Here is a 25524-nt window from a genome sequence, read left to right as displayed (position 1 = left end):
AGGTTCTAGGCGCTACAGTCTGGAACCGCGCGACCGCTACGGTCGTAGTTCTAAGTACTAGCGGACTGATGACCTCAGAAGTTAGGTCCCATAGTGCTCAGAGCCATTTGAACCATTTTGACCAGCGAAGTGTTTGATTGTGAGCTATTGGTCATCTCGAATGACTGTGTCCGCACGTTCCACACGGCATGATGGAATTCTGACAGGTTTCCGCGACGTTGTTGCCCAACGACTCGCTCTGCTTTTGTTCGCTGGGACGTCTCCGTAGACATCTGCAAGCGCACATGAATATTAATGACACTCTGGTTTTCCGCCAAAAACAAATCAATGACAGCTCTCTGCTTGGAAGGCATACCAATTACAGCATGTATAGCGCCGCCATCTATTGAAACTTCATGAAACTAGGGCCTGAAGAGGAAATATTCCTCTATGGCCCGCACCAAATTTCAAATTTTGTCAACCGAAACTGGCCGAGCAACAAAATGTTCCGTTACTTATTCAACGCCCTTCGTACATATACGAGGGGCGTTCAGAAAGTAAGCTCCGATCGGTCGCGAAATGGAAACGACTATGAAAATCCGATAAAGCTTTGCACAGATGTGTTGGGTAGTGTCTCTAGTATAACCCCAGTTAGCATCACGTCGCTCTTCTCATTTCTGAGCTCGCAGTGAGTGCGTAAAGATGTCTAGAAAATAGTGTCTGCCGCCAAGTACGAGGGCCTGGTGAGAAATTTCGCCTGAAGCTATGCAGCTAACATTACATAACTGTCGTGCTGTTTCTTCTTCAAGACAATTCTCAGCCGCATTCTGCAGGGGCAATGAAGATGCTACTGCATCGTTTTCAAATGGAAATGTGAGATTACCCACAATACAGTCCGCAATTGTCTCCCCCTGAGTTTCATCTCTGGTCACATGAACCGCTGTCTTTGAAGACAACATTTTGACACAGACAACGAGGTGTAGGCCAGCGTGGAGAATTGGCGGAAAGCACTGGCGGCTGCCTTCTATGATGAGGCTATTGAAAAGTTGGTACAACGCTATGACAAAAGTCTAAGTCAGAACGGCGACTACGTAGAGAAGTAGCTGAAAGGTGTAGCTAATTGTTACAAGTAAAACATTTCTGATGTTCACTGTGGTTTCAATTTGGCAATCAATCGGAGCTTACTTTCTGAACAGGCCTCGTAGTTCATTTACATGATCTGGACGAGTGAGTTTAGGGTATCAGAGTATGTGTCACATATTGCCGTATCTTTTCATCGTAATGAATTATAACCTTAAATTTTGTTCACCGCCAGGAGCTCGTAGAACTTAGTATTTCAAATTTATTTATACCCGTTAAAGAGAAATTAAATTTTTCAGTCCACAACGGGAAGGTATGCCTTAGTACGTGACTTAAATTTAAACTTGTTGCAAATACCCGTTCCTGAGAAATAAGGGCCTTATTAGTCGGATAGACAACAGACAGGCATGCGGAGAATAAGGTGATCCCGTGAGGGTTATGTTTTTACGGATTCATGTACGGAACCCTAAAAACGGCAAGCAACATAATGAAACAGCTCATAGTTACAATGGTTGTCAAGGTATTCTCTGACTGGAACGAAAGGAGCACAAGACACCAAAATACAAGGGAAAAAGCTCAAATATATCACGTAACCAAGTTTATAAAATTTTCTTATTCACTTGACTACATCCTGCACACATATCAAGACCTTACTGTATGCAAGTGGAAATTATAACTGCTTAACTGAAGGACAAGATTCAATTCCTTATTTTGGATAACTGAGTTTTCAAATGGTTCAAATGGCTCTGAGCACTATGTTACTTAACTTTTGAGGTCATCAGTCCCCTAGAACTTAGAACTACTTAAACCTAACCAACCTAAGGACATCACACACATCCATGCCCGAGGCAGGATTCGAACCTGCGACCGTAGCTGTTCACGCTGTTACAGACTGTAGCGCCTAGAACCGCTCGGTCACTCCGGCCGGCAACTGAGTTTTCCTTTATCAGTCGTCTCCCTACCTTTCTCTCTTTCTATCTTACTAACTTTGACCTACGATAAACCGTTGACAGTAATTTAATTAAAAATTAGCTAGTATTTATAGTCATGAACTCTCATACTCCAACAAATAAAGAAATCGTTTTGAAAATTATGTCCAAAATTTTAGTTCCTGGTGAATTCATTACATTTGATAGTAGCAAATAATTTAGAAAGGAATTTATGTGTTTAATTTCTTCATTGATAGACAGTCCGCAAAAGAGTAGGCTGACAAGCAAGTCACATTGAGTGATGAGTGTTGACTTCTGATAACACTCGTCGAGTGTGTATGTTTAACAGAAATTTACGTGAGTTCTATACGTTAGCTTTGTCTTTGCTTCTAGATGATGATGATGTCTTCCCCAAACACATTTAGCATCACTGCACGTTTTCTTTAACAAGACTAAATCATTTGATCCTAAAAGTTCTAGAATTCCTGCTTGTTATCAACTCACAGGTGCCGAAAAAGCACGAAATCAAGTACAAAAACTTTTCTCTCTCGGAGTAGTGGTATTGTTTTGGTACGTAATATGGTTACGTAATTTTCGAGTAAGGCACTTCGTAAGCTTTCAGAGACTTTTTTCGAATTCATTTGGTATGGCTTCGCCGACAAACTTTGACCAAAAATTGATCAAACATAGGTTTCTTTGTCTAGGACTATTTTCTTTATGAATTATTAGAGACAAGGGAGACGGGTTTGGGAAGTACAGCTTACTGATCTTTCTACTCCCAGCTTATATTATTAAAAAAATGTTACCTTCGCTATTTATAGTAGAATTTGGAGGAGAAGTATCTGCAATTTACGTTGACTGTGTTCCCCTCTCCTATCGCTTAAAAAAATAACTTCAATGCATTAACTACAATGTAAGACCATTCATACTTTCTCTTGCAACATATTAATTTAACAGTTGCCGATGTTAAAACAGTTTTCAAAAATATGCATCAGGTAATCTCCTGGAATATTACTTTTCAGTTCTCCTTAAAAAAGACAAAAATGTACATTACGAACTTTAAGTGAGAACATGACTGTTTCTGATATCAAATGAAACAACAAGTTTACTGTTACCAGTCACTATTTATCTCCACGACGCATTTTGAAAGCATGAACTTCCTTTGTCAGGTGAATATGTGGATGTATACAGAATGCAAATGGAATGTTGCGACTTTGGAGTAATCTGTAGCACTATCTCACTTCATTTGTAAGTTTCTAGTGTAAAAAAAGATTTAAGTTTTATCAGCTGCTGATATTAAAGGTATAAATGTAATTAAATAGTCGGAGTTATGAAAAGGTTTCTTTACCAACCTGAAGGTTGTTATAACCTTGTACCTACACAGAACATCAATTTTAGGTTAACATGTTCGACATATGGTTTACGTCGTCGTAAGGAATCGCGTACACCACGAATTCTACAGGTCTAACTAAGCTCTAATAATTGTTACAATTTTACATCATTCTAGGAGGCAAAAGTGTATACAATCCAGGCAACTACCAACAACCAGGAAGAAATTCTTTAAACACTCAAGACTAAGATGTTATGAGATTGCGTCTGCTGTATGCAAGTTGCGCAAATAAGGATGGGGCCCCTCCACGCCCACACCAACGTGGTGACCAAACCAAAAGTTCTACTGTCACCTCCGTAAACATGTTAGTTTTTGAATCAGGCGTCACAGGATGCGGGCTGTGATGTTATCCATGCGTCTGGGTAAGATTACTCATTAACATGGTCCATCAGGAGATAGAAGTGGTCGAAAACGATTGAAGGGTAGCGGTTGTAAGAGCAGACGAAAAAAAGTGCCAAGGCCAGCGCCAAGGGAAAAAAAACCTCTGCGACAGTAGGACGGGTAGTAAGGGCAGTGGCGGCTTGCTAGCTGCGACAGAGCATGCAAGGTGAGGTAGGGTTAGCGTGAGGTATCGTGCATCGTTACCTATGTGCTGCGTGTTCGTTAGCTGGGTCAGTCTGGGTGCTGCGGCTGGGCTCGCTTGTAGTCTCCTGGGCCGGCCGCAGTGGCTTCCTCCCTGTAACATAAGAGGTCGGCGCGGCAACGCATGCGTTGCTGTTAGGCCCTCTGCTGCGCCTTGTCGTCAGTGACTTGGTGCAGCTTCATCAGGCTGGTGCATAACGGCGGCGGTCGGCTACCGTTCAGCGTCCTCCTCTACTGGACGCCGCAGCCCTTCCGTAATGTATCTTCCATGAGCTCCGCTTGTTCAGAGAGCTGCGCCAATTCAGCGTCGGAGGAAAAGGTATTACCGTTCGCTCGCACTTGTGCGATGAAGACCGCCCTTTTGGCTTCTCGATCCCTTGCGGGGCCCGGTCCCGCAGCAGTCGGCGTTGCCACCGGTTCCGCTGGGGCGGCGGTTGTCTTCTTTGCGCCTCTCACCTGCGGTGCTGCTGGGGCAACCGCTGGGATAGGCGCGCGAACGTTCTTCTGCGAGGTCGCAGGAGTGTTCGCAGGTACGACTGCGCTGAGGCCTTGGGCGAAGACTGCGCGCAGTTGCCTCAAGGCCTCTTCCTTCTCTGCAGCCACGGCGGCTGCGAAGGCAGCCCTCTCCGCCGCTATGACGGCTTTGAGGGCTGCTGTGGCCTCCTTCACGGCGGTGCCGAGTTCGAGGTCATATCTCTTCACGGGAGAGCGAGCTGCGTCCTGGCTGCCCGTTTCCGAGCGGCCGTCCCTGCCCCTGGCAGGTGGATCTGCTGCTGCGCCGTCCCTCAGCTGCGCCGGGCTGTTCTGCGCCCTACGCCGTTTCCGACGTCGTCTTCGCTTCTGCTGCTGCGTCGGTGCGGCCGCGGCCGCTTCGCCGTCCCCGGCACGGTTGCGGCTTGAGAAAGCCGCACAACCGCGCCAACTGGCGACGTGCGGGCCGCCACACCGGACACAAGTCAGCAGAGCGTTGCTGCCGCTGTCGCAGGCGCGGCTGTCGTGCTCACCTTGTGCACTTGACGCACCGCGCCGAGTTGCGGCAATACTTCGCAACATGGCCCTCGCCCTGGCAACTGAAGCACTGGGGCTGAGGGTCCATGGCGGTCGGGAGAGCCTCCGTCGTAACCGGGAAGCCCAGCAACTTCCGCAAGTCGAAGATGTCGCTCCCGCCGTCGACCGTTTGCACGGTCACGGCATAGAGCGGCGCCCTCTTCCTGTTGGTCCGGTTATGCGACCTTGCGGCTGCATTACCAAACCCGGCTCGCAGCAGCCCTTCCCGGACCGCTGCCTCATCACAGCACCAAGGTAACCCCCTGAGGAGTGCCTTAGTCGTCTTCATCCTTCCTACGGAAGGTGCCTTCTCACGCGCCGGCGGCGCGTCGACGATGTGGTCGGCCACTGCGACCTTGATCGCCCTGTGGTCGGCCACGTTTGCGGCTCGAACGCAGATCAGCGAGTCTGTATCGACAGACTCGTAGACCACCTCGTTCCGAGCGCAATTCGTCATGGTGTCGAACAGCGCTGTCCACCCGCCTTTGCACTTGACGTACAAAAGGGGGACAGGCCGCGACTCGTCTTCTCGGGAGTTCCTTGCACGGTCGGCAGATTCAGTGAGTTGCACAACCGAAGGCCCCTTCGTAGCGGCAGGTTTCCTCTGCGCACCCTTCTTTCCCATGCTGCGAGGCGCGGAACACGACAATTTGCACGCGTTGTGAAAACAACGCACGACAATTTGCTCTCCGCGGCGCCCACAGCACAGAAAACCTCTTCACGAGATCTCAACGGCCGAGTAAGCGAAGCGACCTCCCGCAGTATGGCCCTGTCTGCGGGGTTGCCTCCTCAGCAGACGTAAGCAGTATAGCCACATTATAGTTCTCGTCAGACCCGCGGGGGACACCAACTTTGCCAAAGGGCACCAACGTGACCGAAGTACTGTGGGACGTCAGTCACGTGCACTGAACTAGAGCCTGATAGAATCCTTCCTCTCACAGCGTATTTTGGGGGTCGCACTGCCCAGTTACAGTTAGTTGTCTACGAGTACTATGCAAGTTGACTACGAGAGTCACTTGGAGTTCTGCAGTGGTCTGCGAGGTGCGGTGGGGCGGGGTCGGTTCGTACCTCGTACTTCTCTTATTAAATGTCCACCTACCTCAGTACGGCTTCCGTTCTACGTCCCTTCACTCTGCAATTGTACGTACTTACTAGACAGCGAAAAAACAGCGTTGAAGAAAACAGGCCTAATACCTACCATCCAGAGGCCGCGTAACTCTAGCTGCGAAACAGTTCCTGCAAGTTAATTTTTTCCAATATTTCGGGCGGTGGTATAATGTACTTTGATTTTAATAAGTGTCCGAAAATTCCAAGACAAGGCTTTTTATTGTTTAGGCAACAATTGGGAATGGCTATCAAGTCCACATTTAGTGAGATACTACTATATCATTCTCAGTTCAAAGACAAACCAACTAATTTCACACGGAAAAGCAGCCAGAAATCGATTTCCAGTCTGACCCGGTGGAACACACTAACTAGCAATCACTGATCCTCTACTATAAGTGAGTTTCACATTCGGTCTTATCAGTGGTTTTCTATAATAGAAGTGTTCGCCAAGTGTTCCATAATGAACGCAGAAAATGCCACGTGAATTTTTCACTGAAGGCCGAAATTTCACAAACTCATAACTTTCCAACAAATCAATCCAGAAATGTCCCGTTTCATCAAAATGTGCATAACTGCAACAGCTTTAGTCATGATTCGTACAAAATGCGAGGAACTCAATATTCCTTCATTTTACACATAATGCGCACCGTGACATCTAACATGACCTTATACATCCGATAGCTAGCGAGCGACTATCTCGATGCTACTCCACTCTCTGCATATCTAACTTTCTGTATGTGGCAACCTCTTAATTCTGATTGGCTGATCAGTCTGACTGACCAATCAGAAGGATCCTTTTATATCATTCTTGCGGCAAAACTTGCCTAAGCCAATCACTCTTCAGAAAGTTATTTACGTCATTCCAAAATGGAGATATTAATATAATGTTTAATAAAAAAGATCGAAATGAAAAAATAATCTTGAAATTAATTTAGAAACCGATTACACTTTCAACTGATATTCTGGCTGCTCTTTTATAAAAGTACGCACACCTCGACATACGTCATCAGCAACGTGGGTACAATACACCTTTCCCACGGTCCAATTTCGACAAGTTTTACAGAAAACAATATTGAATTTTGATGTATGTCCCACATACACACTCTCATTCATTCCAGCTTATTCACACAACATGATAACCAAATATTAACATTTCATTAATTTTATACTAAAAAATGCAAAGTAACTAAAGTTTCTGAAAAGAAAAAATCCAATTAAGTTATGTTATATCCTGAAAATTCTGGTAATGATTTCAAATGATAACAAAAGACCAACTGTTATTATTCCTAACAAACTTTTGTGAACTGATTGTCGGTTTTATGGCTTAAGTAATTTTTTCAGTCTCCGAAACTATAACAGATAAAAAGCCGAAGCCGGCCGCTGTGACCGAACTGTTCTAGGCGCTTCAGTCCGAAACCGCGCTGCTGCTACGGTCGCAGGTTCGAATCCTGCCTCGGGAATGGATGTGTTTGATGTCCTTAGGTTAGTTAGGTTTAAGTCTAGGGGACTGATGACCTCAGATGTTACGTCCTATAGTGCTTAGAGCCATTTTTTAGAAAAAGTCGAAATTTGGATGAGATCTACTGAATAACAAAAAACTAGTATACCAAGTTTGAAAGGAATTGGATAATATTTACTATGGTTTATTTACATTCGTAGGGAGTATGTATATACGTTCGTACTAGACGACACAGTAGTCCGTTCTCACGCTGTCTCGTAGCGATAGCTGTGTAATGAGTCATAGCTAAGACACAATTCTGCAGCCTCCTTTCAGCCAACGGCTCCAAGCCTGCGTATCTTACTGCAATAAATGTTATTCCGTAATAATCTGCTACGTTACAGTGTGTTTACATACTGGACGATATCGTACAAGCTAGCATATCTCGAATGCACTTGGAATCTGGGACAAGCTAACTGTTTAGTTTAGATCTTTGTGACCGAGTGACTTTTGCTTGGACACCATTCAGAAAAGTTAGAATTGTATTCGCACTGTTTGTAATAAATGTTGTGACATCGATTAGTTCTGTCCTTCATAGTTGTTAGTTACAATGATAAACGAAGACAAGAACTGTGCGTGCACAATACAGCATTTGGCGACAGTTGTCTCACCACTAACCAAAGGAGGAACAAACAAAATTCAACAAACTAAACAATCGCCAGTGTTGTAACAGTGCCTACAAACAACCTTTGGCGCACGGCAATAGGGTATTTAGCTGCTTTCTGAAAACTGTCTTAAATTATTATTTCATTGTAGGCTCCTAACATGCTTTTTTCCTCAGAAACGAAAAAGAAAATCAGTAATTTGAAGACCGCCTAAAACGCTCCATTCGAGTCATGTGATGCCTGTAACGTCATTGTCTAGCTCGCTGCTCCTACTGCCTTATGTTAGTTCAATGACGTCTTGCTTTCGAATATATGTTTCGGAAAATGGTTTACAAATGTTGTGTAGTATCACATTGTACAAATACATACAGGGTGGAGAAAAACTGTGTTACGAATTTTAACTCTGGATAGCTGATGCCAGTAGGAATCAAAATTACTAATGTTGTGTAGGTAGATACCGCACAATTTGTAAACTACGGAAACTTGGCGCCACGCGCTCCGATTGGCTGCGGGATTGCCCTGTGGCCGGATGCTCTGGACAACGCAAGACCGCGAATGCTTTGCCTGCCGCAGATCGCGATGTATCGAAGGCGGCCCGCTCGCTCGGTGGTAGTGCACCAGCCTTTCACTCTGGGGGAGAATCCACCGTGGGCCGGACACATCCATTGTAGTTTCATGATAAGGCGTACCGGTAGCAAACCCGTCAACAACTGTTAGTCTCTTACTAATTATGTCGGCCCTGAAAAGGGCCTTTTTTGTAACTAGGGTATTGTTAACCTAAAGCAGATGCTCGAACTGGTGACCCTCTGACGCGACAAAAGCATGGTAACGTCGAACGGTGTTTCGTCGAACTGTTTCAAAGATTCCTGGCATTGCCCTGATGTGATTGGTGGCATGCTGAATGCGATCCGTTAATTTCTCGTCGGTTCTAGGTGGTTCTCATCCGAGTGGGTGAACTAGGACGTGGAACAATCCCCACAGGAAAGAGTCCGGTGGCGTGAGCTCTGGTGATCGCGGGGGTCATGTCCTACGAGCATTCCTGCCAATTACCCGGCCGTCGAGAAGTTCATTTAAATATCAGCACACAGCACGACTGTTATGTGCCGGCGCCCCAACATGCTGCAACCACTTGCACAGAAGTATGTCTAGTGGAATATCTTCCAGCAGGCTGGGTAGAGTTTCTGGCAAAAACTTAGGTAATTTACCCTGGTAAGTCGAGGAGGTAGACGGACCGGCCCAATCAGATGGTCACCCACAATGCCTACCGAAATGTTGAGCAAAAATCGTTCCTGGTGTCCATGGACATACGTGACGTGAGGATTTCCGCTTGCCCAGTAATGAACGTTACGAGTGTTGTAAGGGCGATCCCGATGGAAGGTGCACTCGTCGGGCCGCGCGGGATTAGCCGAGCGGTTTGGACGCTGCAGTCATTGACTTTGCGGCTGGTCCCGGCGGAGGTTCGAGTTCACCCTCGGGCATGGGTGTCTCTGTGTTTGTCCGTAGGATAATTTAGGTTAAGTAGTGTGTAAGCTTAGGGACTGATGACCTTAGCACTTGAGTCCCATAAGATTTCACACACATTTGAACATTTTTTTGCACTCGTCGGTAAACAACACAATGGCGGGGAAGTCGGGATCTCGTGCAACACGCCGTAGAAACCACCGGCAAAACTCTAGCCGGTGTTCATAGTCCGCCACAGGATTTAGATCTTGAACAGGCTGGAAACTAAATGGAAGATGGCCGTCATCCCTCAAAACCTCCCAGACTAACCTATGAGTGACCCGCTTGTCGTAGGTGCTTCCTCGAAGCGCTCAAGAACAGTCTCTTCAAATGCAGCATCCCGTTGTGGGGCGGCGGGTGGAATTAATTGTTATTTGTTGTATAAAATGTTGTAGAATGCAATGTAGTAAAGAATGCATTTCCCGACCGATTAACCATATGTGGGGCGGCGGGTGGAATTAATTGTTATAAAAATGTTCCTATTATTTATGCTGTCTTTTTCCGTTCTCAACACTGGCTCTCTAACTACAATATTGGCAACCAGAAAGTGATTAGCAAAACATGAAGCCTGTAATTAGAATTCCTAGTGCCCACTTCATCTGAGAAATACACTTACAGCTACAGCTTAAAGCTCTGAGGAATTAGGAAATTGTCTGGGATTCATAATCAAAAACGATCGTGTAAAAACTTTCGCTATATTCTGAAAGTCACGGATGAAAAAAAAAAAAAAAAAAAAAACACACAACACAATCCAACTACCAGAGCAGTTCAGAGTCTAATGCACTGATGCAACTATAACTGTCCAAATTAAATGTTTAAATGAATGCTCGCCATAATTCGATGATAATGTTCATCAAACGCCACGCTAAATAATGGTAGAATGTCTGTCCCGCGGCGGCACGTGAAAATACGACATACGCAAACTGAATATAGATCATTAAAGTCATCCCAGAATTAACACTTCACTTGAAAATGATTTCATGGTTACGCGTATCCCGAGTAACTTATTACGGCACCCGAGGCTGTTATTAGCAATGATACCGACGCGACGCGACGCGAGGCGAGTCCCGACACAGATGGTGTGCTATTCAGCGTCTGGAGAGAACTGGGGCCTTCTTCTCTCGCGCAGCGTTCTTATATATAAAGCCGCGGTGCGGACGGCTAAGGGAGCACCTGATCAAATCGGCTCTCCCAACTAGCCGCTGGGCTAGTAATGCACCACTTTAAGTTACTGAATAAATCATAACTTCTTTTGCTGATGGCCGATGAAGCTCTCAATTTAAATGTGCATTCAGCACACAGGTAAGTAATCATAATAAAAGTCTGACGTGGCTAAGTCAATTATTTTGGGCGAGAGAATTAATTTAATTACACTACACGCAGTACACGAGCTCTGAACTTGCCCTTTGGAGATACGCTATCGCTATAGTTTTATAGTTATTCAATTGAAACTACTCACATCTTTATGATTATAGCGGATCTCCCTTCTACTTAAATATAAACATCCTAGCCTTATTTATTAGCCTACTTTATCTATCTTGCTTCCTTAATTTTTAAGGCAAAAACCAGAAAATCATGAATTTCAACTAAAATTTTCATTTGTGAGATCCAAAGTACTGTTTCTATTAAATTATTATGAAAAAGGAATCTAAATATAAATTTTAAGTCTCTAGCTCTTTTCTGTTGCGCCAATGATTTTTACAGAAAAACGTCCAAATTTTGAAAATGGTTAAAGTTATCGAACTGATATTCAACACATATTGATTTAGTATTATTCCTGACATGCTAGAAACGTTTCAGGTTATTTACTTGATTTTTAAAGTATTGCGCAACATTTATGACGTCAGAGCTAGTTACAGCGGACTAGGCTGGCACACAATGGAAAGACTGATGAGAATTTTATAAGGCGTGAGTAGGCTGCTTCCCCACACCGACGTGTTGAGGTCAACCAGCATCACCCCTCACCATGATATCCCGCTAACGAGCCTGGTTCGCCAAGTCGTCGGTGAACTGCTGTAAACATTTGCCGGTGTGTGTGGCGTCTTGCTGGGTACCGTTCCTCGTACAAACGTCGAGCTTCATGCACATTACCGTCAGCTAGTCCATAAACAAAAACCATATCTCGTTCTTCAAACGAATACTGTGCCGCCATGCTTACTGTATGACTAAATCGCAGGTCACGTGTGTGTGTGCTCCGAAGCGAAGCTTATGTGTGAATGCCTCTGACGTGAGGTGGAGACAAACAGGAAGACCTTTTCGACACTTGCACGTATCACGTTTGGACGGCGATGGGGTGAGGGACGTTTGTACACTCCTGGAAATTGAAATAAGAACACCGTGAATTCATTGTCCCAGGAAGGGGAAACTTTATTGACACATTCCTGGGGTCAGATACATCACATGATCACACTGACACAACCACAGGCACATAGACACAGGCAACAGAGCATGCACAATGTCGGCACTAGTACAGTGTATATCCACCTTTCGCAGCAATGCAGGCTGCTATTCTCCCATGGAGACGATCGTAGAGATGCTGGATGTAGTCCTGTGGAACGGCTTGCCATGCCATTTCCACCTGGCGCCTCAGTTGGACCAGCGTTCGTGCTGGACGTGCAGACCGCGTGAGACAACGCTTCATCCAGTCCCAAACATGCTCAATGGGGGACAGATCCGGAGATCTTGCTGGCCAGGGTAGTTGACTTACACCTTCTAGAGCACGTTGGGTGGCACGGGATACATGCGGACGTGCATTGTCCTGTTGGAACAGCAAGTTCCCTTGCCGGTCTAGGAATGGTAGAACGATGGGTTCGATGACGGTTTGGATGTACCGTGCACTATTCAGTGTCCCCTCGACGATCACCAGTGGTGTACGGCCAGTGTAGGAGATCGCTCCCCACACCATGATGCCGGGTGTTGGCCCCCTGTGCCTCGGTCGTATGCAGTCCTGATTGTGGCGCTCACCTGCACGGCGCCAAACACGCATACGACCATCATTGGCACCAAGGCAGAAGCGACTCTCATCGCTGAAGACGACACGTCTCCTCCATTCGTCCCTCCATTCACGCCTGTCGCGACACCACTGGAGGCAGGCTGCACGATGTTGGGGCGTGAGCGGAAGACGGCCTAACGGTGTGCGGGACCGTAGCCCAGCTTCATGGAGACGGTTGCGAATGGTCCTCGCCGATACCCCAGGAGCAACAGTGTCCCTAATTTGCTGGGAAGTGGCGGTGCGGTCCCCTACGGCACTGCGTAGGATCCTACGGTCTTGGCGTGCATCCGTGCGTCGCTGCGGTCCGGTCCCAGGTCGACGGGCACGTGCACCTTCCGCCGACCACTGGCGACAACATCGATGTACTGTGGAGACCTCACGCCCCACGTGTTGAGCAATTCGGCGGTACGTCCACCCGGCCTCCCGCATGCCCACTATACGCCCTCGCTCAAAGTCCGTCAACTGCACATACGGTTCACGTCCACGCTGTCGCGGCATGCTACCAGTGTTAAAGACTGCGATGGAGCTCCGTATGCCACGGCAAACTGGCTGACACTGACGGCGGCGGTGCACAAATGCTGCGCAGCTAGCGCCATTCGACGGCCAACACCGCGGGTCCTGGTGTGTCCGCTGTGCCGTGCGTGTGATCATTGCTTGTACAGCCCTCTCGCAGTGTCCGGAGCAAGTATGGTGGGTCTGACACACCGGTGTCAATGTGTTCTTTTTTCCATTTCCAGGAGTGTATGTGTGAACCGACAACCATAACGCTGCCCGTCAACCGACGAACGGCAACAGGGCAATCTCACGGCCAAACAGAGCGCGTTGTCGACCTACAAAGCATCAGTAATTTTGGTTGCTACTGGCATCAGCTATCCAGGGTTAAAATTTCGTGAGACAATTTTTCTCCACCCAGTATATAAAAACAGCTGAAAAGTTGTTTTTGAATGTTACGGAGTATGAGAATATTCGCAAAATGTGGTTGCACTCTACCGGCAAATTACTACCGCTTCCATGCACGTTCACTAAGTTAATTAAAAATATGTTTACGTTAGAGATATGCTTTCCCTCTGTTACAAGGAAGGACAGTGCCATTCAGCGAAAGAAAAATCTCAGTGAAAATTGTCGTTATATCCAATATCACGCTCGTAATTTTATTTGTCAAGCGACTCGACAATCCTCTCATATTCAGAAGTACAACACTTCACCACACCGATGAGAAACAAATTATTGCTGTGTATTCCTTGTTGATAACTTGCACTTACGATTGCAATTGATGTTCACACACGTCACGTTCAAAAAGATATTTTGTAGTTAATGTGACCACACAGGTTTTACTTTATGAGGAACTAAGTTCTTTTTATCTTCGTACTGTCCAGCTAGGGTCCTTATTGTTTAAACTTTTAAAGTTTCGTTATCTTACATAAAGATGGAGTAAGTCTGCTTCAGACACTGACGTTAGTTGACACTCACGAACATCACAGCCCTTATGTTGGTGTTATGTGCGTGCTGTGCTCGCTTTGTTTCTCTCCGTACAAAAAACCTCAACGTCCTAAACTTCGTTATACTGTGGGCGTATGACGGTATCTACACTACTAGCAATGCTTTCCAAAATTGCGAATTGTTTGTTCGGGTAGTAAATGTATTTATCAAATGGTTCTGAGCACTATGGGACTTAACTGCTGAGGTCATCAGTCTTCTAGATCTTAGAACTACTTACATATAACTAACCTAAGGACATCACACACATCCAAGCCCAATTCAGGATTCGAACCCGCGACTGTAGCGGTCGCGCCGTTCCAGACTGTAGCGCCTAGAACCGCTCTTCCACTCCGGCCGGCATGTATTTATCCTCTGTTGTCCATTTCATAGATTAAGATTAATGTGAAGCTATATATGACACATCCTACCATCGAAAATACCGCTACAATCAGTCTTGCTAAGGCTATTTTTGTATTTCGTGTGAAATTTTTAATAGTAAATGACAGTTCCTGGAGTCGAACATGTGACGTCTTGCAACGCTGGTAGATACACTATCCATTATGGCAGAAAGCGCCTGCTAGGATGTGTGTGTCTACTGAATTTCTTGCGTTTCAGCACTAAGATTTGGCAAGAATAACTTTTTTGTACTTTGGCTCCTAGCTCATGACTGGTAGTCGACAATCTAGTTACAATATACGAAACCATTTGCAAAAGTTCTCTCATTCCATAGTTTCGAGCGAGTTTAATGATGTTCCAGGGAGCAGGGAAGAGAATTTCCACCGTTGCACATATCGCCGCTCTAAACAAATGGAGCATAAACGGATCAACTTTCACAAGGATTCCACTATCAGCGTTTACAACCTTCCTATCTATTGTCACGTGAAAGTTTAACTGCGTTTTCCATCACTAAATAGATAAACCGTATGCCGAAAAAGTATGTAAAATCCTTGTAACTTCCGCTAACACACATGTAACACACGTGTAACTTCGTCTTACTCCTAGTCGGTAACGTGATCAGAGCTTCAGCCAATAACAGAGCGTTTTCGATCACGTGACTGAATCTTTATAGCCAACGATTTTTAAGCTTTAATTACATAAAAGTAAGAAGTATTTTGTGAGAATATTGACTGTAAATGCTATTTGAAAGCGCAGCCTTCTAATACCTACTATGTTTTTTCGGCTATCTGTGCATCTCAAGAGACAGTCGTTAGCACGGCACTCTGTTGGCTCGGAGGGGACTGATGACCTCAGATGTTAAGTCCCATAGTGATTAGACCTATTTGAACCATTTTGTTGGCTCGGCTGGGCTTACACTACTTGGCTCACAGTGGCGCTACGACCTTCGTACATTAGCTAAAATCTACCATTTTAAGGGAACTGTCACTTAACTGCCAGCACAGGGAATGCTCTCAGACTTCGAGCATTCAGAGGGCACCAGCCACAGTACAACAGGAGTGCTGCGTCCCCATAGACGGTACGGCAGCGAAGACAGTTACTGCAGCGCCGCCCTGTGGGGCGCTACGAGTCGTTGACTTGCTACACTTCATTACTCATAACGGCCATCTATAAGGTTCTGGGATTTAATAACAAATACAGTGTACACAGCTGCTCAACTAAAAACCTTTGCTGTTGAATCGCGCACAATCACATAAGGAACCTCATATTCTTAGAAATGACTACGCTAACAAGTGAAGTATCAAACATTTTGTGTGTGTGTTCCAATGGCTCTGAGCACTATGGGACTTAACATCTGAGGTCATCAGTCGCCTAGAACTTAGAACTACTTAAACCTAACTAACCTAAGGACATCACAAACATCCGTGCCCGAGGCAGGATTCGAACCTGCGACCGTAGCGGTCGCGCGGCTCCAGATGAAGCGCCTAGAACCGCTCGGCCACACCGGCCGGCTGTGTGTGTGTGTGTGTGTGTGTGTGTGTGTGTGTGTGTGTGTGTGTGTGTGTTTTATTATCAGTAGCATTTTGATGAACTCTCTTCACAAATTCCGTAAGAGCCGAAATGGTACATATGGAGCGAATGTCTGTTGCGTATGTGTAATGAAGGACAAAATTAAAACAAAAAAAGCGGTGTGGCGTCAGTCCCAACCCAAACTGTCATCTCTGTGCCCTGTGCACAACGGATACATTTAACACTCTGTATATATTAGTTGCACATTGTCATCCTGAAATAAATTCATGAAAGTAATGTAAATGGGATTTTTATTGCTATGAGCATGATCCATTTACAGCTACTTCAGCGTATCACACGTAAAACTCCCTTTCTAATCATACAAGATGCGTAAGTTAACTATTAGGCTAATATTTTAACACAATTAAACCATTGACTAGCGGTGGAAAATCAGAAGTCTCAGCTTCTACTAATTTCCTCTTTGAAAATTAACTAAACAACAAATTGAAAGTTAAGAGGAAGCCACAACGCTGTACGACTAAAGTATTGGAAGAGACACATCTAGGCAGTGTGGAACGTCACTCAAATCTGATGTTGCCTCTATGCATCTGCAGTTCTCGAGGTCCCAGCAACAACTGTCTTTTCGAACCCTTCCTCTGCAGACATATTCGCACAGCTTTGGTTGCGTTATCTAGTTATGAGCCGGCAGCTTCATCGACCTTACTCAGACCTTCAGTATTAATTTTCTATCAGCTGTATGTTGAATAAGGGAAAAAAATCTCCCTAGGTGACATTCTGGAACATAGGCTCTCTTTGTCTATTTGAAATGAAGCCAGCTACGCTTTCTGCAGGAAAGAGTACATCCACAACTAAGCGCTGGCCTGTGATTTGTTCAATTTGTATTCCGGTCGCAAGGGAGGTCGCTCCGTAGCAAACCGATACATCTGTCTGTAAGGGGACCCGTCGTTTCTTTGCAACCCTTTCGATTTACCATCCACGCTTCTGGTGGTGATTTTCACCTACCACGGCTTGGTACGTTAGACATGTGTAATGTATAGGGGTTGGACAAAAATATGCGACACCATGAGAAAGAAACGCATGAACGGAACTACCGATGCTATCCAAGCTTGCAGGCTGCGCCTTTGTATTTGACCGCAAACGGCACCTATGCAATGTCCTCGACGCGTTGAATGTATCACTCGTAGTCATAAAAATATTCTGAGTAGTCGTGAATGCATTACCTCGGAGCTCAGTGCCTTCTAAAGTGGGCAAATTATTGGTGATCGTCGCTGGGTCCTTCCGTAAGTAGGGTAGTCGAATTGTTTGGTGTTTCTAGAGGCGCCACATCGACCATTTATACCGCCTGCAGGGAAAACGGAAAAGCATCAACCTCTAAGTCACAACGCGAACGAAAGTGTAGGTTCAGTGGTCGTGACTGACCGTTATTAAAGAGGATTGTAACGAGAAATACGAGGGCAACTGCAAAAGCCATCGCACAAGCGAATGCCCGCACTCTCGAACACTGTCACACCGAAACAAGACGTAGGGAGCTCCGTAATCAGGGAACTGAGGGCGTGTTGGAGTTCCAAAACCAGTCATCATTGACGAAAATACCAGTAACAAGATAACTTGATACCGAAGGCTTAAAACCTGGTCTATGAAGCAATTATGCAAAAATGTCATTTCATCTGATGTTTCTTGTTTCACAGTGTTTCCATCTTCTGGTCGAGTTTACGTCACAAGAGTGAAATATTGTCGATTTTGGCAGATGCTACAGTGTTGGTTCCCTAATGGTCATGCTGTGTTACAACACTACAGTGCCCCGCATCACACAGCTAGGAGCATCCAGGCCTGGATTTGTGTGCACAAGATAAATTGTTGCATCTCTTGCGGGCACCACCATCACCAGATCTGAATGTTATTGAGCCTTCGTGGTCTACTTTGCAGAGAACGGTGCTAGACCGCTATTTACCTGGGTTATCGTTACCTGAACTTGCCACTATTATACAGAATTAATGATATAAGATTTTCTTCGAAAACATACAGGACCCGTATTTGTCTATTCCGACACGACTGGAAGCTGTTTCGAATGGCAGCAGATTTCCTACACCATATTAAACATGGTAATATGTTATGTTTATGGTGCTTCCAAATTTCTGCTCACACCTGTGTAGTTTTGAGTGATCGACATACGTTGCACCAAGAGCCTTACTTGCAGTCCTGACAGGTTACACTGACTACGTATGCTAACGAAAAATGCAATGTTGGCAACGTTTCTAACATTTTTGGAAGGTGTCGCCGAAGACAACACTTGGAAACAATTTAAGCGTTGACAGCACACTTATTTGGATGTCCGTTGAAACGATATGCAGAAAACAGTGCTCTGTGATTATTGGCTGTCTTATCCTAACTGACGTCAAACTTACAACACCAAGTTGAACCCCATGTGAAGATGGATCTTGTGAAAAAACAGATCCCATACGTTTTTCCATTCGCTTTGTTTGTGTGTGTGTGTGTGTGTGTGTGTGTGTGTGCGCGCGCGCGGGCGGGCGGGGAGGGAGGAGAGGTACAAATTAAGAAAAACATTTCACTCATGCAAACCTTTATTAACGTCACACTTGTTCGTGTAAAACGGTTGTTGACATCCGGACCAATGGTGGTGCTTCATCATAACGTTTCTCACGATGAAGTCTGAACGTATAGTGGAAACATTTATCACTGCCAACAACTTCTGATGTGTACATTTACATCAGCATCTCATCTATCTCTATTGATTGTTTTTGACAAACTGTTACATAGCATTGTGTTTCTACGATGCTCTAATGGCTGTTACAAAGCTATTCACAGGCACTACGCTTGACTCTCGCAGAAAATTATCTGCAACAGCTTAGTGTGTTCAAAGCTACTTCTGTAACGCATTTTTCAGAGATGTTGTCATGTAGATATAAGTCATCCCCTGAGAACTACGTTGGTGAAATTTAAAGTTATAATAAAACATTAGTCACTATTTTTACATATCATGGTGTGGGTTTTACCATTATTATTATCATCTAACATTACTGCAAGTTACCCCCACATCTGGTGTGTTGTTATACCTATCATTAAGAGGGAACACCTTATGTGCTACACCACTGTTGTCTACATAACCCACAGTTCTCACTGCAGAGAAATGAAGACGCGGCATGTGTTGCATTTCAGAGAAAGCCCGGGGCAGCGAGGAGAAGCTGCTACATGGGGGTGTCTTCCTAGTAGACTCCATCCCTCGCATGGCCACTGGAAAGGTCAGCAGGGGGCAACTGCGGCACTCTCTCCTGGAGAGGATCAAAGGAAGGGCCTAAGTACACTCTCAGGAATAGCAACTGACGTCTTCTGCGCTTCACTGCAGTCTCACATGGCAACGAGTATTACGCGCAGCATCTTCCGTACGGCTTTGGTCTACATAATAACTCACTTGGTATCTCATGTGCATCTTTGTTAACTGGTGTAGTATTACTTCTGTAATAAATTGAACGAGCTTTACTTTAATAAGAGCTCAGTCAAAATGAATTAATATCAATCACGAGACAAGCTGTCAAATGTAGTTCTCCAGCACGGAAAAAGTGTGCAAAATACAGTATTTAATAACATATGAGGGGGTCGGAGAGATGTAGTCATAAGCCACATCGAACTAGTTTTGAGATACAGCGAGTTTAAAGTTCCACGGAGGTCTGAAAATGTTTAATACAAAATAGAAACCTTATTTCTACTGAAAACAATTGCTTAATACTTGCGAAGCATGTTGTTAAATAGTCAACTCTCTGCATGCTATAAAATATTAATTTTAGAATGATTCTAATTAAGATGTAGTCAAAGGTGGCTTATGACTATATCTCCCAAAAAATTGTTTAAAACATGAAGTATGAATTTGTAAGGATTTATTTTAACTACTCTTACACACCAAGCAGAATATATAATTTTTACACATTAATATATACATATCAGGTATCTGAGATGTATAAATTACTTTTTCATTGATACAGTTACATCAAAGAAGTGCCTCTACCTCATCATTGTACACGTTATTTCCAGTACATGACCGAAAGAAATCTTGATTTGCTGCAGGTATGTATGGCATAAGAGATAGTACATCATCAATTTCTTTCTGGTTAATTGGTAGTGGCTTTCTGTACTTTATTGGCAGCTGATATAGATTTGGTTCAACTAGCCTTCCTTTCTTTTTGACACGAATATCCACTGACATGAAAGCTCCTATGTCTGAATAAGAGTGCTTTACACTGAGCTTGAAGGGATCTTCAGACTCAAATTTAAATTGAGTAGCTTCACTGAAATAGTGGGGATCTCCAGACGTGGATTCTGTACGTTCTGAGATCAATGTCTTCAGGCTTTCCAAACTTCTGAAATCTTCCCTTTCCATTTTAGTTACAATGAAATATTTTGGACTCGCAGATTTTATTATTTCTGTCCATTCATTTGGAGTGTACGCTATTGGACGTCTGTTTCTTGCATACCGTTCAATGAGACCAAAATCACGATCGCAAGGTAGCATGGTGTGACCTACCACAGGGAAGTAATGCTGGACAGAATCAAATCTTTTGGTAGCAACAAGGGACCTTTCCAAAGCAATAATAGTCCAATTCTTTGCCTGACCCTTGCAGTTGTCTGTGATTATGTGGAGATGTTTTGTCTGAGGATTAGTTATCTCCAAGTACTTCAATAAGCAGCTCCCAACCTCGTCTGAACCCCGTCCTCCATCTTTCTCGCTCCACAGAAACATATAACCCTTATTTGATCCACAGTCGTGGATACCATAGTTGGATGTCCATATTTTCCTCTAGTAAAATGCTGGGCCAACTGTTAGTTTATGTGCTATCACATGATGCTCTTTCGAATTTGCTTTAGCCAGAGCAGTTAAAGACGCAATCATATTTTGTCCTCGGTCAGCCTTTTTGAGATGCAGTTCATATTGCTGTTTCTTTTCTGTGACTTCTTCTGCACATAATTCTGGGCTATTTATTGCAATTAGAAATCCATCACATTTTGAACAGGTGTCACTTTCTGGTAGTTTGAACCCTATGTTAAATTCAGATGCGAAAATTTCTCTGAATTTACTTTCAGATACTGCAGGAACCTGCTTTTCCTTGCAGTATTCTGAGTATAAGCAAGCAATTATGAGATCACAATCCAAATACACTTTATTGGGGTTCTGTTGCCTACTGTAATGACTGTTATATTTCGGTATGGCGTTGAGAAATTCTCTAACACTTTGTACAGCTTCGTCTTGAAATTTATATGGGTAGTTTCCATATTTTCCTGAAAGAAAAAAAGATGAGCTTATATCCAATTCCTAATAGAAATATTTGTATAGTACTCAGTTTGAGTACATCCCTAACTTATAGCACAGAGTAACAAACAAACCTCTTCCATCTTCTTTTGGCACTGCAAATTCCAGCTTAATTTGATGTTGCAATTTCCTCACTCTTCGTGCATGTATCTGTAAGCCATGAACCCTTAGGAAAGCTTCCTTGCAGATCATGACTTCTATTCCGCATACCCTCACATTATAAGAAAATGTAACATCCCTGGATGATATTTTCTTGGAAATCTCTTTTGGATAGCTTTGAAAGAAATTATGACAAATATAACAAAATGAAATAAATATACAAAATATTAAACCATTTGTATTTAAATAGTGAACAAACCTCCGCATTTTCGGTTCCATTTTCATACAGTTAATCAGGTTAGTATTCTGGGCATTAAAGTTTCCTATGACCCAAAATGAATGAAAAATGTTTTCTTCCTCTCCAAGCAGTTTTGTGAAGCATTTATTTAAACAGGAACAGGGACTTCCTATAGTAGCAGCCTGAACAGCCTTGTGGGTTTTTAAAGACTTATACTGCTGATCAGCATTTCATCGACGTTTTGCTTTATTTTTCTTCCACTGATCAATATTTCGCTTTTTTTTCCGTGATGGCTTTGGTTTTTCGGGTGATTCTTCATTTATTCTACTTATTTCAAGCTATAATATGAAGAGCAAAATAGTCTAAGAATTTGCGTGAGATATAGTCACAAGCCACACAAAACATTAAATTTCGCTAAAATCACATTAATGAGAATATATTTTTTACACATCTTTTGTCTTTGAAACTACAGTATTGCACCATTAAGCAGTAATATAAATGTGCCCATCAAGTTTCATCATTAACACACAGGATGGATGTCAAATGCGTTGGCAATGTTGAGAGAAACAAAGTCACAAGCCACAGGAAATTAATCACCAGAAATAAACCGTTTTGTATACTTCCCGAAACATCATCTGAGCTGCAACTGCTGGTCGATGGATGCCAAGATTCATCCCTGTCAGGATCCAAAGGGTAAAGCTCTTCATTTCCACTACTGTCTGTGTCAAATATGCGTTGAAGACCCAAAGACACTTCAGACGTTCCTGACCAACCTGCCATTTTGCCGTGGCTTGTGACTCTGTATCTTCTGAAACTACCACCATATGGCACAGCATAGAACTGCACTCCGTCATAGCCTGCCATCTGTTGCAGTAACACGGAAAGTTTTGAACATATTGCGAAGAAGACATTGTTAAGAATGCCGCAACATGAAAAACTCAATTTCGTGAAAGTTGTGGCTTATGACTATATCTCTCCGAGCCCTTCATATATTAGTTCTAACAGTTAGCAGATCAACCGAATGATGTCGAACAACATTCCGAATTTCAGTCTGTCAACGTTGAAGGGAATTTAATAGGCTTTATTATTTCACGTTTCGATCTCCTTTAGATTATCTTATGGACGAAATGTTTGCTACTTTGCCGTTATCTAGGTTATTGTGTGAAAGTTGGTCAGATGTTTCCCACGCTAGCAGGGGTCGGGTGCTAAAAGTGGTCTAGAAGTTATTTGGGACATCCTAGACCGTATATATATATATATATATATATATATATATATATATATATATATATATATATATGTGTGTGTGTGTGTGTGTGTATTCAAAAAATGGTTCAAATGGCTCTGAGCACTATGGGACTTCTGTGGTCATCAGTCCCCTAGAACCTAGAACTACTTAAACCTAACTAACCTAAGGACATCACACACACCCATGGCTGAGGCAGGATTCGAACCTGCGACCGTAGCAGTCTGTGTGTGTGTGTGTGTGTGTGTGTGTGTGTGTGTGTGTGTGTGTGTGTGTGTGTGTGTAGAGAGGGAGGGGGTTCATGGGGGTATATGTCAGTTTTCTAATGCCATGTGATGCGTAATGTGCTTGGTAAATATATGTGATTTACCCAAACATAAATCTTTTTGTGGTAACTTTATTCAAAGGAATTCCTTGTGTAGGTCTGTAAATAAGTGCATTATGTGTTTAATGTAGTTAAAATCTATTTCCGGTGTGCAGCATGCTAATATTGCTAAGAAAAACGGAAACGAATTATGACTTCTTCCCTTCCACGTCATTACTCTTTTGATTGGTTTGATACTTTCTCCCATCTTTTGTGTTAATATTGTTTAAACTGTATGTACCTTCCAGATCGTCTATAATCTGATGAACATATTATAATCGTTGAATACACCTTTCACTTTACCCGTCGACCCATTCTAACGGTATGTTAACTATTGCTGGATGCAGCACGACTAAGCCCCATCTTTAGTAATCATTTTATGTTACCGAAATTGTGAAGGAAAAAAAATAATAAACATTATCATTTCACAAAAGCATCGGTATTAAGTGCTTTGTGACGGGTCATGACGGGTATGCTAGAGCTGTTTGCACACTACACTGTACTTTTTCTGTGAACGATTTGTTGCCCAGACGGCGCAACGTTAAGACATAGTACCATAGGAACCTAACTGGTGTGAAGGCAGGCAGAAAGGAAAGACTACCTACTCAAGGATTTACAGTACGTTTAACCGGTAAGTGGGGTTTGTTCAAGTATCAGACATGCTGGCGTTTTGAGCTGGTGATCGGTATGAGGCAAGGTCATGCAATGGCTTAACGTCGACATTTATAGAAATCTCTGTCATGGACAGTCGTTCCTATGACAGTGATTGGTCCGACATTGCATTAATAGCGAAATAAGTCAGAACGTTTTAGGACTGTGAGCTTGTCTTTCAATAAGTTTCTCCACAAATTACTGCCTCGAGGGACGACCATTAGCCCACTGGAACAGGCTTCCACGCACTTCCACATCTACATCTACATGACTGCTCTCACATTTACACTTCAGTGTTTCCCAGAGTGTTCATCGATTCAAACTATTTCTCTAACGTTCCACTCTCGAACAGCGTGCAGTAATAGCGGATACTTAAATCGTGATTTCTCTTACCATAGGTACTACGATGATCATTTCTTCATATCTAGCTTTCAGGGGAGAAAGTTGGTGACAGAGTTCTTGAAAAGATCTCCCTGCAAATTAGGACGCCTGTGTTTTCACGATCGCCACATCAACTCACGTATCATATCCACGACACCCTCTCTCCTATTTCGTGGTAATATAAAACGAAGTACATTTCTTTGAAGTTATTCAGTATCCTCCGTCAATTGTATGTAATAAATGTACTTTGGCTGTGTGAACTCCAGGCCGTTTCGTTTGCAGTGTATTTTCTGGCCCACTATTTTACGTCACATGACTCAGGCTACTGACTTCTCCATGGGTCAACTTACCTATGAGATCACAAGCCAAGTTCCCTCCCTCCCCACTCTGCCCTCAGCCTCTCCACTCTCCCTCCCACCCACTGCCCTTCCCCATGTCTCTCCAGCTGATCACGGCGTAATATTAAACTAAAACTATCAAAATCGCATATGATGGATCTAGTCCAACTGTGTTACTGAAAAAAAAAAAGAACTACACTCCCTCACTTTCTCCAGCCAATTAGAGTGTTTCATTAAATTGAAACAACCAGTGATAAATAACACTGCTGAACTAACCCTATTGTACTAGGACGAAAATTTAAAGAAAAACAAACCATACCTCCTTTCCCCCGCCGTCTCCCCTCTCCAGCCAATCACAGCATAATACTAAAATTATGTGTAGAAAGATAAATTCACGTAAAATAGCAAAGATACTACATAAGCACACACACATACTCACGCAGTCACACACAGCTTGATGCATCTGTCTCTTTTCTCCATTAGTCAGTCTAGTATTTTAGTCAACATTAAAATGGAAGAACAATTACAATGTAGCTTCACGTGCACTGCACTAAAAAGTATTTGAATGATGTGAATATTTTAAAAAAGAAAAATTACAGGCCTCTCCATTTTCAAATCGGAGCATAGTGTTTTAGTCACCATTAAAATGAAAGAGCCAGTCGCAATGTAACTTCGACTGGGATGTGCTCAAAAGTACCTACACGAGCAGAATGATTCACTTAAAAATGTGTTACACACATCTCCTCTCGTCAGAGTCTAGTGTTTTAGCCACC

The 25524-nt window shown here is 43.7% G+C and overlaps 1 protein-coding gene across 1 annotated transcript in view; it reads left to right on the top strand.

Annotated features, from left to right (window-relative positions):
* Nucleotides 1-19431, top strand: part of LOC126225576 (luciferin 4-monooxygenase-like) — a 40793-nt gene extending 21362 nt beyond the window's left edge. Inside the window, exon 4 of the mRNA XM_049942213.1 lies at nucleotides 19292-19431. Coding sequence (XP_049798170.1) covers nucleotides 19292-19431 — 140 coding nt within the window. The remainder of the gene's footprint in view (nucleotides 1-19291) is intronic.
* The last annotated feature ends 6093 nt before the right edge of the window (nucleotides 19432-25524 follow it).

This window comes from Schistocerca nitens, chromosome 1 (genome assembly GCF_023898315.1).
Source record: "Schistocerca nitens isolate TAMUIC-IGC-003100 chromosome 1, iqSchNite1.1, whole genome shotgun sequence".
NCBI classification, from domain to species: Eukaryota; Metazoa; Arthropoda; class Insecta; order Orthoptera; family Acrididae; genus Schistocerca; species Schistocerca nitens.
This window is presented reverse-complemented; position numbering and strand designations above follow the sequence as displayed.